This window comes from Megalobrama amblycephala, linkage group LG11, assembly GCF_018812025.1.
Source record: "Megalobrama amblycephala isolate DHTTF-2021 linkage group LG11, ASM1881202v1, whole genome shotgun sequence".
Taxonomy (NCBI): domain Eukaryota; kingdom Metazoa; phylum Chordata; class Actinopteri; order Cypriniformes; family Xenocyprididae; genus Megalobrama; species Megalobrama amblycephala.
In genome coordinates this window covers 3797731-3813291 of record NC_063054.1, presented here as the reverse complement: position 1 = coordinate 3813291, position 15561 = coordinate 3797731, and the positions used below count along the sequence as shown (strand labels likewise).

At 35.6% G+C, this 15561-nt stretch overlaps 1 protein-coding gene across 4 annotated transcripts in view; it reads left to right on the top strand.

Annotated features, from left to right (window-relative positions):
• The window catches only part of si:ch211-278j3.3 (E3 ubiquitin-protein ligase RNF19B), a 29379-nt gene extending 15947 nt beyond the window's left edge, over window positions 1–13432 (top strand). The window contains exons 7-10 of one of the 4 annotated variants that reach the window (XM_048208375.1): window positions 1241–1355; window positions 8376–8507; window positions 10483–10726; window positions 12132–13432. In XM_048208375.1, the coding sequence (XP_048064332.1) occupies window positions 1241–1355; window positions 8376–8507; window positions 10483–10726; window positions 12132–12330 (690 nt within the window). In that variant the 3' untranslated portion in view covers window positions 12331–13432. Of the gene's footprint in view, window positions 1–1240; window positions 1356–8375; window positions 8508–10461; window positions 10727–12131 lie in introns of all 4 variants that reach the window. The other 3 variants (XM_048208373.1, XM_048208376.1, XM_048208374.1) reach the window with 3 other exon arrangements.
• Window positions 13433–15561: the final 2129 nt, after the last annotated feature.

Below are 15561 nucleotides of genomic sequence, written 5' to 3'. Positions count from 1 at the left end.
CTTCATTTTAAAGGTGCCCTAGAATCAAAAATTGAATTTACCTCGGCATAGTTAAATAACAAGAGTTCAGTACATGGAAATGACATACAGTGAGTCTCAAACTCCATTGTTTCCTCCTTCTTATATAAATCTCATTTGTTTAAAAGACCTCTGAAGAACAGGCGAATCTCAACATAACACCGACTGTTACGTAACAGTCGGATCATTAATATGTACGCCCCCAATATTTGCATATGCCAGCCCATGTTCAAGGCATCAGACAAGGGCAGCCAGTATTAACGTCTGGATCTGTGCACAGCTGAATCATCAGACTAGGTAAGCAAGCAAGAACAATAGCGAAAAATGGCAGATGGAGCAATAATAACTGACATGATCCATGATATTTTTAGTGATATTTGTGAATTGTCTTTCTAAATGTTTTGTTAGCATGTTGCTAATGTACTGTTAAATGTGGTTAAAGTTACCATCGGTTATTACTGTATTCACGGAGACAAGAGCCGTCGTTATTTTCATTTTTAAACACTTGCAGTCTGTATAATTCATAAACACAACTTCATTCTTTATAAATCTCTCCAACAGTGTGTAATGTTAGCTTTAGCCACAGAGCACTATCAAACTCATTCAGAATCAAATATAAACATCCAAATAAATACTGTACTCGCATGATCTGAAGCATGCATGCAGTATGCATGACGAACACTTTGTAAAGATCCATTTGAGGGTTATATTAGCTGTGTGAACTTTGTAAATACACTGTATTATAGTCGAGAGCTCGGGGGGGGCAGGGAGCGTGCGATTTAAAGGGGCCGCAGCCTGAATCGGTGCATAGTTAATGATGCCCCAAAATAGGCAGTTAAAAAAATTAATTTAAAAAAATCTATGGGGTATTTTGAGTTGAAACTTCACAGACACGTTCAGGGGACACCTTAGACTTATATTACATCTTGTAAAAACTGGTTCTAGGGCACCTTTACGTCTCTTAAAAACTTTGCAGTTTATATTATAAATTATTTATCCATGCATATCGTTATTTTTTTTTTAAATCCATGTGCCCTTGTAATCTTTAATCACAAGAAACCTGTCACTAACATGAGATCGCAGCAATTAGCAAACCACAATGAACAAATCAATTCCCAATAAACAAAATCAAGCCTCGCACTACTTTTCGGTTTCACTTGGATGTATGTCACAAAAAAGAAAGGATGATCACGATTTCCATTTCTGTTTGCTTGCCTTTCAGGTCCATGGTCGCTGTAAGAAAAACAATATCTCAGGAAGTAAGCATTATCTGACAGTGGCCAGTGGGGTCATGATGTCTGTTTTTGTGTCTCCAGTCATAGCGGCCATTACTGTGGGTAAGAAACTCATCCATACACTTTGCTGGTTGCATATAAAACGATGAATGTGAAATATTGTGGGAATTTATAATGTGCAGTGCTTATTTTTATGAATACTTTACAAGCTATGCATTGTGTAAAATATATTTGAGAGGTCATTTTATGTTATATGTTTTGTTTTATATTATATACATTAACGTTTAAAAGTTTGGGCCAGTAACAATTTTTTTAAATAAAATTATTACTTTTATTTAGCAAAGATACATTAAATTGGTCAAAAGTGACTGTAAAGAAGAGAAATAATGTTATAAAAGTAGGGATGCATCAATATGAAAATTTTGGCTGATACAGATAACTGATAATTTTCTTTTTTTAAGTGATTTCAATCATATCTTAAACAATTCAAATCCATCATGGCGAACCATGTGCATCTGAAGTGTCTCAGTTGAAGGAAATAGTCCATTATTATCAGCTTTAATATATTGCACAAAAAATCGTCATTAAAAATGAACATATATAACTGATACCGACATGGTGGCCGATATATCATGCATCACTATACAAAAGATTTATATTTTAAATAAATGCTGTTCTTTTGAATGATGCTGAAAATTCAGCTTTGATCACAGGAATAAATTAAAATATATTCAAATAGAAAACATTTTAAATTGTAGTAATGTTTCACAATATTACTGTTTTTACTGTATTCTTGATCAAATAAATGCAGCTTTGATGAGCATAAGAGACTACTTTCAAAAACATGAAAACATCTTACTGAACCCAAACTGTTAAACAGTATTGTTTGTGTTTTTTTTATGTTATTGAATGTGAATATGAGGAATGGGGATATTAAGAAGGCAATGAGCACTTCAGTGGTTGTATTGTTGGGTTACGGCGATGTAAAGGTGCTGACTTCAGTGTTATTTCTTTGTATTGATTGTTCTGCCATGAGTTCAGACAAATGAAGCTACTTTAAGGTGCAGTAAGTGATTTCTGAGAATCATTGTTGAACACTGCTGTGTTAGAGTGGATATCTCTTTATCATAGCAAAAATGAAGCAAAATAAAGCTTCGCAAAAAATAAAGTGAAGATGACAAGCGACAAAAAATAAACACACAGTACAGAAGAGTATATACAAGCAAGAGTTGGTTGTTAGTCGGCAGCAGCACACACTCAAAACCACTGTTACTCACGTATGGAGCAGAAAGGACCTCGCATCCGTTTTCAAGCCTTTTCTAATAATAACGAGGGTCCTAAAGCTCTTGCTTGATCATAACCCTTCATTTTCCAGTGATATTCCTCTGAGCTTTTCTCTTTTGTAATGTCTCTCAGCCACATCTCTTTCTACAGTCTTTCTTCAAATCTCCCTCTTGCTTTCTCTCTCTCCTCCCCCATCATGAGTGGACACGCCCCCTATTGCTGATTGGCTACAAGTTGTTGTGGCGCTCGGTCCGATCCACTTTCAACAGCGTTTCTCAGAAATCGCTTACTGCACCTTTAAGACACACAAGTCTGCCTCTCAGCTGAGACCTTGAGTGAGAAAGGCAGAAATGAAAACAAACACAGTTAAAGGGATAGTTCAACTAAAATCATTTCATGTCATTCCAAACCTGTACGACTTTCTTATGTGGAGCCCAAAAGGGGAATTGAAGAACATCCTGACCATTCTTTGAAATGCAAAAGCCATCTGAAACTGAGGCCATTAATTACTGAAATGTTGTGAATAGTTCTTTTAAACCAGATCTTTTCAGTAAATCAGTTGATTTAGATGAATAACAGCTTATGCATAAATCTGTTCATCAAGGAAAGCTATTACATGACTCTGGAAGACCACTTTTATGATGTTTTACTGATATTTTTATGGTGCTTTTGCATCTGTTATGAAGCTTAAATGTTCCAGTCTCAATCGTAATTGTATGGAAAAGTATGGCAGCTTGTTTCCGCCTCTAAATAAAAAATGAAAAAGTTAATTGCAAATTTTTATCTCAAAATTCAGATTTTTTTTTCTTCAATTGCGAGAAATAAAGTCAGAATTGTGAGATATAAAGTCAGAATTGCAAGTTATAAACTCACAATTGCGCATTATAAACTCGCAATTCTGACTTTATATCACGCATTATAAACTTGCAATTCTGACTTTATAACTCACAACTCTGACTTTATATCACGCAATTCTGACTTTATATCTCGCAATTCTGACTTTATAACACGCAATTCTGACTTTATATCACGCAATTCTGACTTTATATCTCGCAATTCTGACTTTATAACACGCAATTCTGACTTTATAACTCACAACTCTGACTTTATATCACACAATTCTGACTTTATATCTCGCAATTCTGACTTTATAACTCACAACTCTGACTTTATATCAGGCAATTCTGACTTTATATCTCGCAATTCTGACTTTATAACACGCAATTCTGACTTTATATCTCGCAATTCTGACTTTATAACACGCAATTCTGACTTTATAACTCACAACTCTGACTTTATATCACGCAATTCTGACTTTATATCTCGCAATTCTGACTTTATATCACACAATTCTGACTTTATATCACGCAATTCTGACTTTGTATCTCGCAATTCTGACTTTATATCTCGCAATTCTGACTTTATATCTCGCAATTCTGACTTTATATCACACAATTCTGACTTTATATCACACAATTCTGACTTTATATCTCGCAATTCTGACTTTATAACACGCAATTCTGACTTTATAACTCACAACTCTGACTTTATATCACGCAATTCTGACTTTATATCTCGCAATTCTGACTTTATAACTCACAACTCTGACTTTATATCACGCAATTCTGACTTTGTATCTCGCAATTCTGACTTTATAACACGCAATTCTGACTTTATAACTCACAACTCTGACTTTATATCACGCAATTCTGACTTTATATCTCGCAATTCTGACTTTATATCTCGCAATTCTGACTTTATAACACGCAATTCTGACTTTATATCTCGCAATTCTGACTTTATAACACGCAATTCTGAGTTTATAACTCACAACTCTGACTTTATATCACGCAATTCTGACTTTATATCTCGCAATTCTGACTTTATAACACGCAATTCTGACTTTATATCTCGCAATTCTGACTTTATAACTCACAACTCTGACTTTATATCACGCAATTCTGACTTTATATCTCGCAATTCTGACTTTATATCTCGCAATTCTGACTTATAACACGCAATTCTGACTTTATATCTCGCAATTCTGACTTTATAACACGCAATTCTGAGTTTATAACTCACAACTCTGACTTTATATCACGCAATTCTGACTTTATATCTCGCAATTCTGACTTTATATCACACAATTCTGACTTTATATCACGCAATTCTGACTTTGTATCTCGCAATTCTGACTTTATATCTCGCAATTCTGACTTTATATCTCGCAATTCTGACTTTATATCACACAATTCTGACTTTATATCACGCAATTCTGACTTTATATCTCGCAATTCTGACTTTATAACACGCAATTCTGAGTTTATAACTCACAACTCTGACTTTATATCTCGCAATTCTGACTTTATATCTCGCAATTCTGACTTTATAACACGCAATTCTGAGTTTATAACTCACAACTCTGACTTTATATCTCGCAATTCTGACTTTATAACACGCAATTCTGAGTTTATAACTCACAACTCTGACTTTATATCACGCAATTCTGACTTTATATCTCGCAATTCTGACTTTATAACACGCAATTCTGACTTTATATCTCGCAATTCTGACTTTATAACTCACAACTCTGACTTTATATCACGCAATTCTGACTTTATATCTCGCAATTCTGACTTTATATCTCGCAATTCTGACTTTATAACACGCAATTCTGACTTTATATCTCGCAATTCTGACTTTATAACACGCAATTCTGAGTTTATAACTCACAACTCTGACTTTATATCACGCAATTCTGACTTTATATCTCGCAATTCTGACTTTATATCACACAATTCTGACTTTATATCACGCAATTCTGACTTTGTATCTCGCAATTCTGACTTTATATCTCGCAATTCTGACTTTATATCTCGCAATTCTGACTTTATATCACACAATTCTGACTTTATATCACGCAATTCTGACTTTGTATCTCGCAATTCTGACTTTATAACACGCAATTCTGACTTTATAACTCACAACTCTGACTTTATATCACGCAATTCTGACTTTATATCTCGCAATTCTGACTTTATAACACGCAATTCTGAGTTTATAACTCACAACTCTGACTTTATATCACGCAATTCTGACTTTATATCTCGCAATTCTGACTTTATAACACGCAATTCTGACTTTATATCTCGCAATTCTGACTTTATAACACGCAATTCTGACTTTATAACTCACAACTCTGACTTTATATCACGCAATTCTGACTTTATATCTCGCAATTCTGACTTTATATCTCGCAATTCTGACTTTATAACACGCAATTCTGACTTTATATCTCGCAATTCTGACTTTATAACACGTAATTCTGAGTTTATAACTCACAACTCTGACTTTATATCACGCAATTCTGACTTTATATCTCGCAATTCTGACTTTATATCACACAATTCTGACTTTATATCACGCAATTCTGACTTTGTATCTCGCAATTCTGACTTTATATCTCGCAATTCTGACTTTATATCTCGCAATTCTGACTTTATATCACACAATTCTGACTTTATATCACACAATTCTGACTTTATATCTCGCAATTCTGACTTTATAACACGCAATTCTGAGTTTATAACTCACAACTCTGACTTTATATCACGCAATTCTGACTTTATATCTCGCAATTCTGACTTTATAACTCACAACTCTGACTTTATATCACGCAATTCTGACTTTGTATCTCGCAATTCTGACTTTATAACACGCAATTCTGACTTTATAACTCACAACTCTGACTTTATATCACGCAATTCTGACTTTATATCTCGCAATTCTGACTTTATAACACGCAATTCTGACTTTATAACTCACAACTCTGACTTTATATCACGCAATTCTGACTTTATATCTCGCAATTCTGACTTTATAACTCACAACTCTGACTTTATATCACGCAATTCTGACTTTGTATCTCGCAATTCTGACTTTATAACACGCAATTCTGACTTTATAACTCACAACTCTGACTTTATATCACGCAATTCTGACTTTATATCTCGCAATTCTGACTTTATAACACGCAATTCTGACTTTATAACTCACAACTCTGACTTTATATCACGCAATTCTGACTTTATATCTCGCAATTCTGACTTTATAACTCGCAACTCTGACTTTATAACTCACAACTCTGACTTTATATCACGCAATTCTGACTTTATAACTCACAACTCTGACTTTATATCACGCAATTCTGACTTTATATCTCGCAATTCTGACTTTATAACACGCAATTCTGACTTTATAACTCGCAACTGACTTTATATCTCGCAATTCTGACTTTATATCTCGCAATTCTGACTTTATATCTCGCAATTCTGACTTTATATCTCACAACTCTGACTTTATATCACGCAATTCTGACTTTATAACACGCAATTCTGACTTTATATCTCGCAATTCTGACTTTATATCTCGCAATTCTGACTTTATAACTCGCAATTCTGACTTTATATCTCGCAATTCAGACTTTATATCTCACAATTCTGACTTTATATCTCGCAATTCTGACTTTATATCTCGCAATTCTGACTTTATAACTCGCAATTCTGACTTTATATCTCGTAATTCAGACTTTATATCTCGCAATTCTGACTTTATATCTCGCAATTCTGACTTTATATCTCGCAATTCTGACTTTATATCTCGCAATTCTGACTTTATAACTCGCAATTCTGACTTTATATCTCGCAATTCAGACTTTATATCTCGCAATTCAGACTTTATATCTCGCAATTCTGACTTTATATCTCGCAATTCTGACTTTATAACTCGCAATTCTGACTTTATATCTCGCAATTCAGACTTTATATCTCGCAATTCTGACTTTATATCTCGCAATTCAGACTTTATATCTCGCAATTCAGACTTTATATCTCGCAATTCTGACTTTATATCTCACAATTCTGACAATTATACCTTTTTTATGTTTTATTCAGTGGCGGAAACAAGCTTCCATAGAAAAGAGCAACTGGCACATTATTAAAGATTTCTCAATTTGTGTTTTACAAAAACAAGAATATCATATGGCTTTGGAATGACTTCAGGGTAAATAACCTTTTTTTTGAGTGGGGGGTAGGTGAACTAATCCTTTAACACCCATATTGCACACATTTTAGCCTACATATGTGCATACAGCTGTTTCATTCATACGCGCGCACACACACACACACACATACACAAACACACACACACACACACACACACACAGCGACTGCCCCGGTCGTCTCTGATGACTCATCTATCTTCTGCTTTGGCACTCCTGTGAGAGTTGGAGCGGGGAGGGGAAGATTACAGCAGCCGGCTGCAACTAAAATGTCAGAGCAATCTCCATGGCGTAGCGTGAAGACCTGAGCGCAGCACATTCACCACTCTGTGCTCTCCTCGCAAGCCCAGAGCTTGTGTTCCCTCTCATTCTCCCCTCTGAATAGCCCTGTCTGTTCTGCAGCTCTGACCTCTCTTCAGGAGAGCCACAGAGGGGCCTTGTCCCCTACAATGTCCCCGTCAACAATGCCACACTGTTCTCATCCAGAACCGGGAGGATCATGGCCTTTTGTCTCCTTTATTGCGTGTTGTCCTTGTCTTTGCTGCTAGCATTATGCTTCTGTGTATTTACGCTGCCATTATGTGAATTACTGCCCTTTTCCTTCAGATTCATCTGAAAATAAGTGCACTTTTGAGGTAAATATGTCTGTGATTTGATGTATTCGTTTGCACACAGTAGGGACTTGTACACTTATACAACATTTTCTGTAATTAATAATAATACTCTTTTGGAATAACTTCATAATTAATTCTAACTGAGTAAATCTCCTGTGTTTCAAGGTGTGGGGGTGCCTCTCATGTTGACGTATGTCTACGGGGTCGTGCCCATGTCGTTGTGCCGTAATGGCTGGTGCCGGCCACAAACTGAACCTCCTGAAGTACGGAACATACAGCTGGAAGATCTGGCCAATTGTAAGTCCAGTTAACGAATTAAAAGTTGAGCCGCTACTAAATTAAATAATTGTTCAGTAACCTGAGAGGAGCTCAGCTGCAGCTGCCTCCGTTAACCATGTTTCACTCAGATATAGATTTTTGTGTAGCTGTATTAGTTGAAATTAATGTAAATTTAGCTGTTCAAATTAAGAACTGAGATTCTTGTTGTTTTTGAGCCAGATAATGGCTATATTTAACTACCTTTAAAGGGGACCTATTATGCAAAAATCACTTTTATAAGGTGTTTGAATGTATAGAGAAAACCCCGCTCATAGCTGGTGACGATCTGCCCTGTTATCATAGTCACAGCCCTGAGTCCTGAGCTACTTTAAATAAAATGTTTTCCACGGGTTGATTTCCACCCCCATACATATGATTTTGGTGCTCAAACACCCCTAAAACATCCCCCAGACGTACAAATTCAGTGGAGAATTCAGCCGCCCAGTGGAGAAAATTGCATTGGGCTATTTTTGGGCCACTTACCAATGAACATAAGAGCCTCCATAGACTCCTGCCATCACTGAAGACACTGTAGATAAATTTCATTTTTGTACTTGTACATTTTACACACGTGCATATGAGCTGGTATCACAATCTAAACATTTTTCACTATTGAGTTGTTCTACTGATTTAAAGGGAGGTAGCAAAATCTGAGCGGGTATCAGAAATCATCAGAACTGCTTCACAACGCTGGATTTTCACAAAGGTTGACTCTGAAAGATGGGTCAATACCAACGCTTGGTGCTCAAACTTTATATTCAGAACTGATGCTGCCCTCACGTGCTATCAGAATTATCGTAAACAAGAGATCTTAGTTAAAAATTGCACATGATTGCTTTTTCTGATATTTTTTGGTGCATGAGATTGTCCTGTTTTGTTGTTGTCGGTATGCCGGAGCATGAGCTTTTGAAGCTCCGCCCTCTTCTGGAAAGGGGGCCGGGAGCAGCAGCTCATTTGCATTTAAAGGGACACACACAAAAATGCCGTTTTTTTGCTCACACCCAAATAGGGGCAAATTTAACAAGCTATAATAAATGATCTGTGGGGGATTTGAGCTGAAACTTCACAGACACATTCTGGAGACACCAGAGACGCATATTACATCTTGTAAAAAGGGGCATAATAGGTCCCCTTTAATAGTTTCCTAGCTAGCAAAACATTTTGCAGTTATGAAAACATTATTTTCTGAAAGTTTTCTGAACGTTCAACAGGTCAAGTTTTTTTAATGGTTTAAAAACGTTTTCTTGGTTATACGAACATTAAGAGAACATTCCATCTTATAATTTTGCAAACATTATGGGAACGTTACTTTTTCTCTAAACATTCTGAAACAAGTAATAACATTTAAAAAATGTTAGTTAGACAAACTAATGAAAAATATTCCATGAACGATGTATAAATAATGTTTCTATGCTATCGTTTTGAGAACATTATTAACGACCAGATAACTTTGAACGAACATTCTATTAATGTAAATGGAAAAAGGTTTGTTTATAACTTTTAGAACATTAGCCAAAGTTCCGAGAACGTTCCCTGTTAGATGGGTTCACTGTAGATAGATACTTTTTACTAGGAGCTTTTAAGAGTATCTTTGCTGTAGTTTAACCATCTTAAAGAGCCTATCCATTGTAATTACCTACTTGTTCATTTATATAGCTAACTTCTCTTTTAAAAGAGGTTTAGCTTCAGATTATGAACATTTTTTTAGCTTGGGAATCTACAGTTAAAAAGTTGCTTGCCCAGCACTATACTGTACATAACCCATGGCACTGTTTGCTCGAACATGATCCTGCTTTATTATAAACTGCTTGTCTTTATGTATGAGTTTGTATTTGATTATGCAAACATTGTAACTGCAGTGCAGAAAGATTAGTTTTGCAATGTTAAGCTCTCCGTTTGGCCTGATCTCATGACATTTAAACTTCTCTTGAAGATCTTCTATTTTCTCATGTAGTCAGTGATCATTGGACCGGCCAGTCCAACCCAGCTCTGACCGACGGAAGCGTACAGGAAGTGAGTGTGAATGTGGAGGAAGTGATGCCGCTTCCCAGCACCAGTGTGGTCCTGTCTGGAACAAAGGGCTCTGTTGAACTCGCTCATGATGGACGTGATGACAGCACTGAGCAGGTGCTTCAGTCAGACGGTGTGGATGGAGCTGAGGAGTGTGCCTTCAGCAGCACACAAACATTCGCTCTGAGGTCAGGAAATGGCTTGATTTTGCAGGCAATCAGGACTGTTAAAATATATACACTACTGTTTTAAAGTTTGGGGTCAGTAAGATTTTTTAATGTTTTAAAAAAAAGTATCTTATGCAATAAAATACAAAATTGAATACAATAAAAACAGTAATATTGTGAAATACTATTACAATTTAAAATAACTGTTTTCTATGTGAATATGTTGTCAAATGTAATTTATTTCTGTGATCAAAGCTGAATTTTCAGTCTTCAGTGTCACATGATCCTTCAGAAATCATTCTAATATGATGATTTGATGCTCAAGAAACATCTCTGATTATTATCAATGTTGAAAACAGTTGTACTGCTTCAGATTTTTGTAGAAAACATGATACATTTCTTTTCAGGATTCTTTGATGAATAGAAAGTTTTGTATCATGAATCAAAATCTTAACATTATAAAGGTTTTTATTGTCACTTTTGATCAGTTTAATGTAATCATCATAATAGTATTAATTTCTTTAAAAAAATTACTGACTCCAAACTTTTGTATATTTTTTTTTATACTTTTTGTCTATTTTTCGATTTTTTTTTCCAATTATTTAGTCTTTTTTTTTTACTCAAAATTTTTTTCTTCATTATAATATCACCACTGTTGTATTACTCTGACATTTTTGACTTTATACTTCCTCAAAATGAATTTTAATTTAGATATTAAAACATGATCATCATAAAAGACATGTATTTAAAACATTGTATGCAAGATTTTACTTTTAATGTATTTGTGTAAAAATTATTAGATAGGATTAAAGGCACAATACGTAATATTTTTAGATGAAAATATCCAAAAACCACTAGAGCAGTGTTATATATGTTGTTGACTTGTGTACTTACATTATCCTAAACATTTCCAACAGTGTCTAAATCCAGAGAAATCAGCAATTTTAACCGTTTCATTTTGTCACCTGTCAATAACGTCATATCCGCGTTACCCTCGATTTCCAGTTTTACTAATATCGATCTAGATTACTGCAAAGTGCAACAATTAAATGCACAGAGTAGCGTAATGACATAACTTTCAACACACTCAAATGTATTTAGTATGATTGTTTTAACCATATATAACCAGCGGCCTCGTTCCGCTCCCGCGGCTCTCGACCCGCCCTGTGTCATACCATCATAACGTTAAACTTTAATACATTATCTTATCGGTGAACATGATTTCTGCTGAGTCCGTCGGATTCCTTTCCATCGGCTGTGGAGGTGAAGGCGACATCTCCCATGATTCCACGTTCATTGACGGCATAATCAAGCTACGCCTTTGTTTTGAATAAGCGACCTCTAGTGGTGAAAATTACAAATTGTGCCTTTAAAAAAAATAAGCTTCACATTATCGACTCCTAAAGCGCTGTTTTGTTGTTTCCAGCAGGGAAGGGACCAATATTGAGGTGCGTGTGGAGATCGAGGCTCAGCCACGGGGCGGCCGGAAGCCGAGTCTCAGCAGTATTCTGTCGAGCAAGAGCCTGTCGGCAGAGTCGCTCAGCCAGCCCTGCGAACCTCTGTGTGCCTCTCAGCAGCCAGGGAGCGCCGACCCCGTGCCAGTTCCTGAGATAGACAGCGTCTGAGCCGCTCCTGGAAAACCACTGCTTCCACGGCCCACCTGCACTCCCGCGAGGGGCTTCCAGCCTCGGCCTGCAAACGCAGAGAGTCAGCGAGCGTCAAAGAAAAGAGAGATGGAGCATCCAGGGCAGCTGCCAAAACGCCACGGACGGGATTAAAGATGATCATAAAAACTCCAACGACCAAGCGCATGTTTGTCAACAAGTATGAGGAGTGCTAACCAATTTTATAGAAAACATTGCCTATTTGGATGCTGGTCTGTTTAATTTATTCAACTCGCTTTCCTTTTAGCTATACCCTTTTATCTAATGACCATATGGTTCATGTCCGCTGACTGATCCGTAGGGGAAAAAAGAAACCGTACTAAGCTACGGACTAATAGCATGGTTATTTCTGATGCAGTTGCCCTGTGACCAACAACATGGTGAAATGGAGGCTGAAGATAAGTGTGCTGTGGGCTAATGCTATGGGCTTTTCCCTCATGGTATTCATTCATTTGAATTATGCAATTTTTTTACATAACTGTTGCATTTTCATGAAGGAGCAGAAAATATGTGGGATTTAGGTCTAGAATTAGCCCTCAGCGTCATGCTGTTTCTGTTATGTCCTAAATATGATAATCTGAGGTCAAAACCGATGATCTTATGGAACATAAACGTTGTGAGAATGACGAGTGCTGCTTAGAAAACTGATGACCTTGTTTTTCTCTCTTCACTTCCGCAGTAAAGGCATTTGTTTGTTTTTTTCTGCTGTTATTGAGTACTTAATAAATTAAAAGTTTTAATTGCCCATTAACTAAAGAGAACATCTAATCTCAAACATCTGCATTTACAGTTTCAGCTTGCTAAGTAATACATTGTACTGATAGCCCAGAGCCAACAGTTGCATAATGTCTAGACTTTCTTTACTGGTATTTTTGACACTTTGCATCAATGAAGGAACTGCTAGATCAGGCCTCTACCCCTGTCCTATTCAAAATCGACAGCGGACAGCCCTGTTTAAAGTGTAAAAGATCTCCAGGAGTTCCCAAAACTCAACCTTCATAGCTTCACTGCAGACTGGGAACAATGAATGGAACAGTGTGTCAGTAAAATGATTTGTATTGAATGGTGTCATGTTTTTCTTCTCGTTTATATATACATATATATAGTATGGGGAATTTACAGTATAATGATTAGTTCACTTTAAAATAAAAAGTTACCCCAAGCTTTACTCACCCTCAAGCCATCCTAGATGTATATGACTTTCTTCTTTCTAATGAACACAATCGGAGATATATTAATAAATATCCTGACGCATCTGAGCTTTATAATGGCAGTGAAACAACGAGTATGAGCTGAAGAAAGTGTCTCCATCCACATCCATCCATCATAAACGTACTCCACACGGCTACAGGGGGTTAATAAAGGTCTTCTGAAGTGAACCGATGCTTTTGTGTAAGAAAAATATCCATATTTAACAAGTTATGAAATAAAATATCTAGCTTCCGCCCGACCGCCTTCTGTATTCAGCTTAGGAAGAAAGTGTAAAACTTTAAGTTCAAAAAGCTTATGCAACGTCCTATACCTCCCCTATTTAACTTACGAAAAAAACGTAACTGATGCGACGACAGTTACACTTTTTATTAAGTTGAATACGGAAGGCGGTCTGGCGGAAGCTAGTTATTTTTTTTTTTTAAATAAATTGACGAAAATTTTACTGAAGAATAAATTCATGCATCGCTCTGTGTACACATTTAATACAGAAGCAATTATTATACCCATGTCATTACCTCAGGATGAATGACTCTGACTGGAAATAGATCAAATTGAAAATTATCCACACAACATAAGCATGTCTCCATAGAATACAGATGACAACAAAACACTGGTTTAGGCACAGAGGGACCTCCGAGATCATTTAACTACTCTTCTAGGTGACAGTTTGTCAGGAAAAACAAGTCATGCATCATTCAGGGTGCAAGTTGTTCATTTCACCAATACTGATCTATAATAAATGATAGCGCAGATACACAGCTTCTTCAAGGTTGAAGTTGGCTGAACAGAACACTTCCCCAAAACATACTTATAACATGATCTCAACACTCACAGAGGTACAGACACTCCAGTGACTGAAGATGGACAAGTAAAATAAATGCTTTAACATACGCTGAAGATGTCATTCAAATATTTTAATATTTAGAAAGAAAATTAGGTGTATTCCAGAATCCACCCCTTCAATATATATATATATATATATATATATATATATATATATATATATATATATATATATAAATGTCTTTACTGTCACTTTTGATTGATTTAATGCATCCTTGCTGAAAAAAAAAAAAAAATTTCTTTAAATTCTTCTAAAAAAAATAAAAATAAAAATTCTTACTGACCCCAAACTTTTGAACGGTAGTGCAAAATGTTACAAAAGCTTTGTATTTCAGATAAATGCTGTTCTTCTGAACTCTCTATTCATCAAATAATCCTGAAAAAAAAGTACACAACTGTTTTTAACATTGATAATAATAATAAATGTTTCTTGAGCAGCAAATCATCATATTAGAATGATTTCTGAAGGATCATGTGACACTGACGACTGGAGTAACGATGCTGAAAATTCAGCTTTGCATCACAGAAATAAATTACATTTTATATTATATTCCAATAGAAAACAGTTATTTTAAATTGTAATAATATTTCACAATATTACTGTTTTTACTGTATTTTTAATTAAATAAATGCAATCTTGGTGAGCAGATGAAACTTCTTTTAAAAATATTAAAAATCTTACCGATCCCAAACTTTTGAACGGTAGTGTATATATATTTTTCATTAATCTAATGTAAGTAAATTCTATTTTATCTATTTTTTCAGCATTTCTATAAGGCACCGACAGAGGGCGCTAGAGCTCCAAAAACAGATTAGATCGATAAACTAGTCCAATAGGAAATCCAAGCAGTACAGAGTCAATACAGAATCTCAGTCTTTATGTTGAACTTTAACAAAGGCTGTTATCTTACTAACGAACTAAACCTGAAACTTATTTTGGTCCAGGGACATAATATAAAGATTCTCTGTTTGTTTTTGGTAACATTTTTATATTTCTATTGTCATTTGAGTGGAACAGAACAGTAGCAACATCCAAAAAAAGCAACCATTAGATATATATACATATACACCGATCAGGCATAACATTATGACCACCTTCCTAATATTGTGTTGGTCCCTCATTTGCTGCCAAAACAG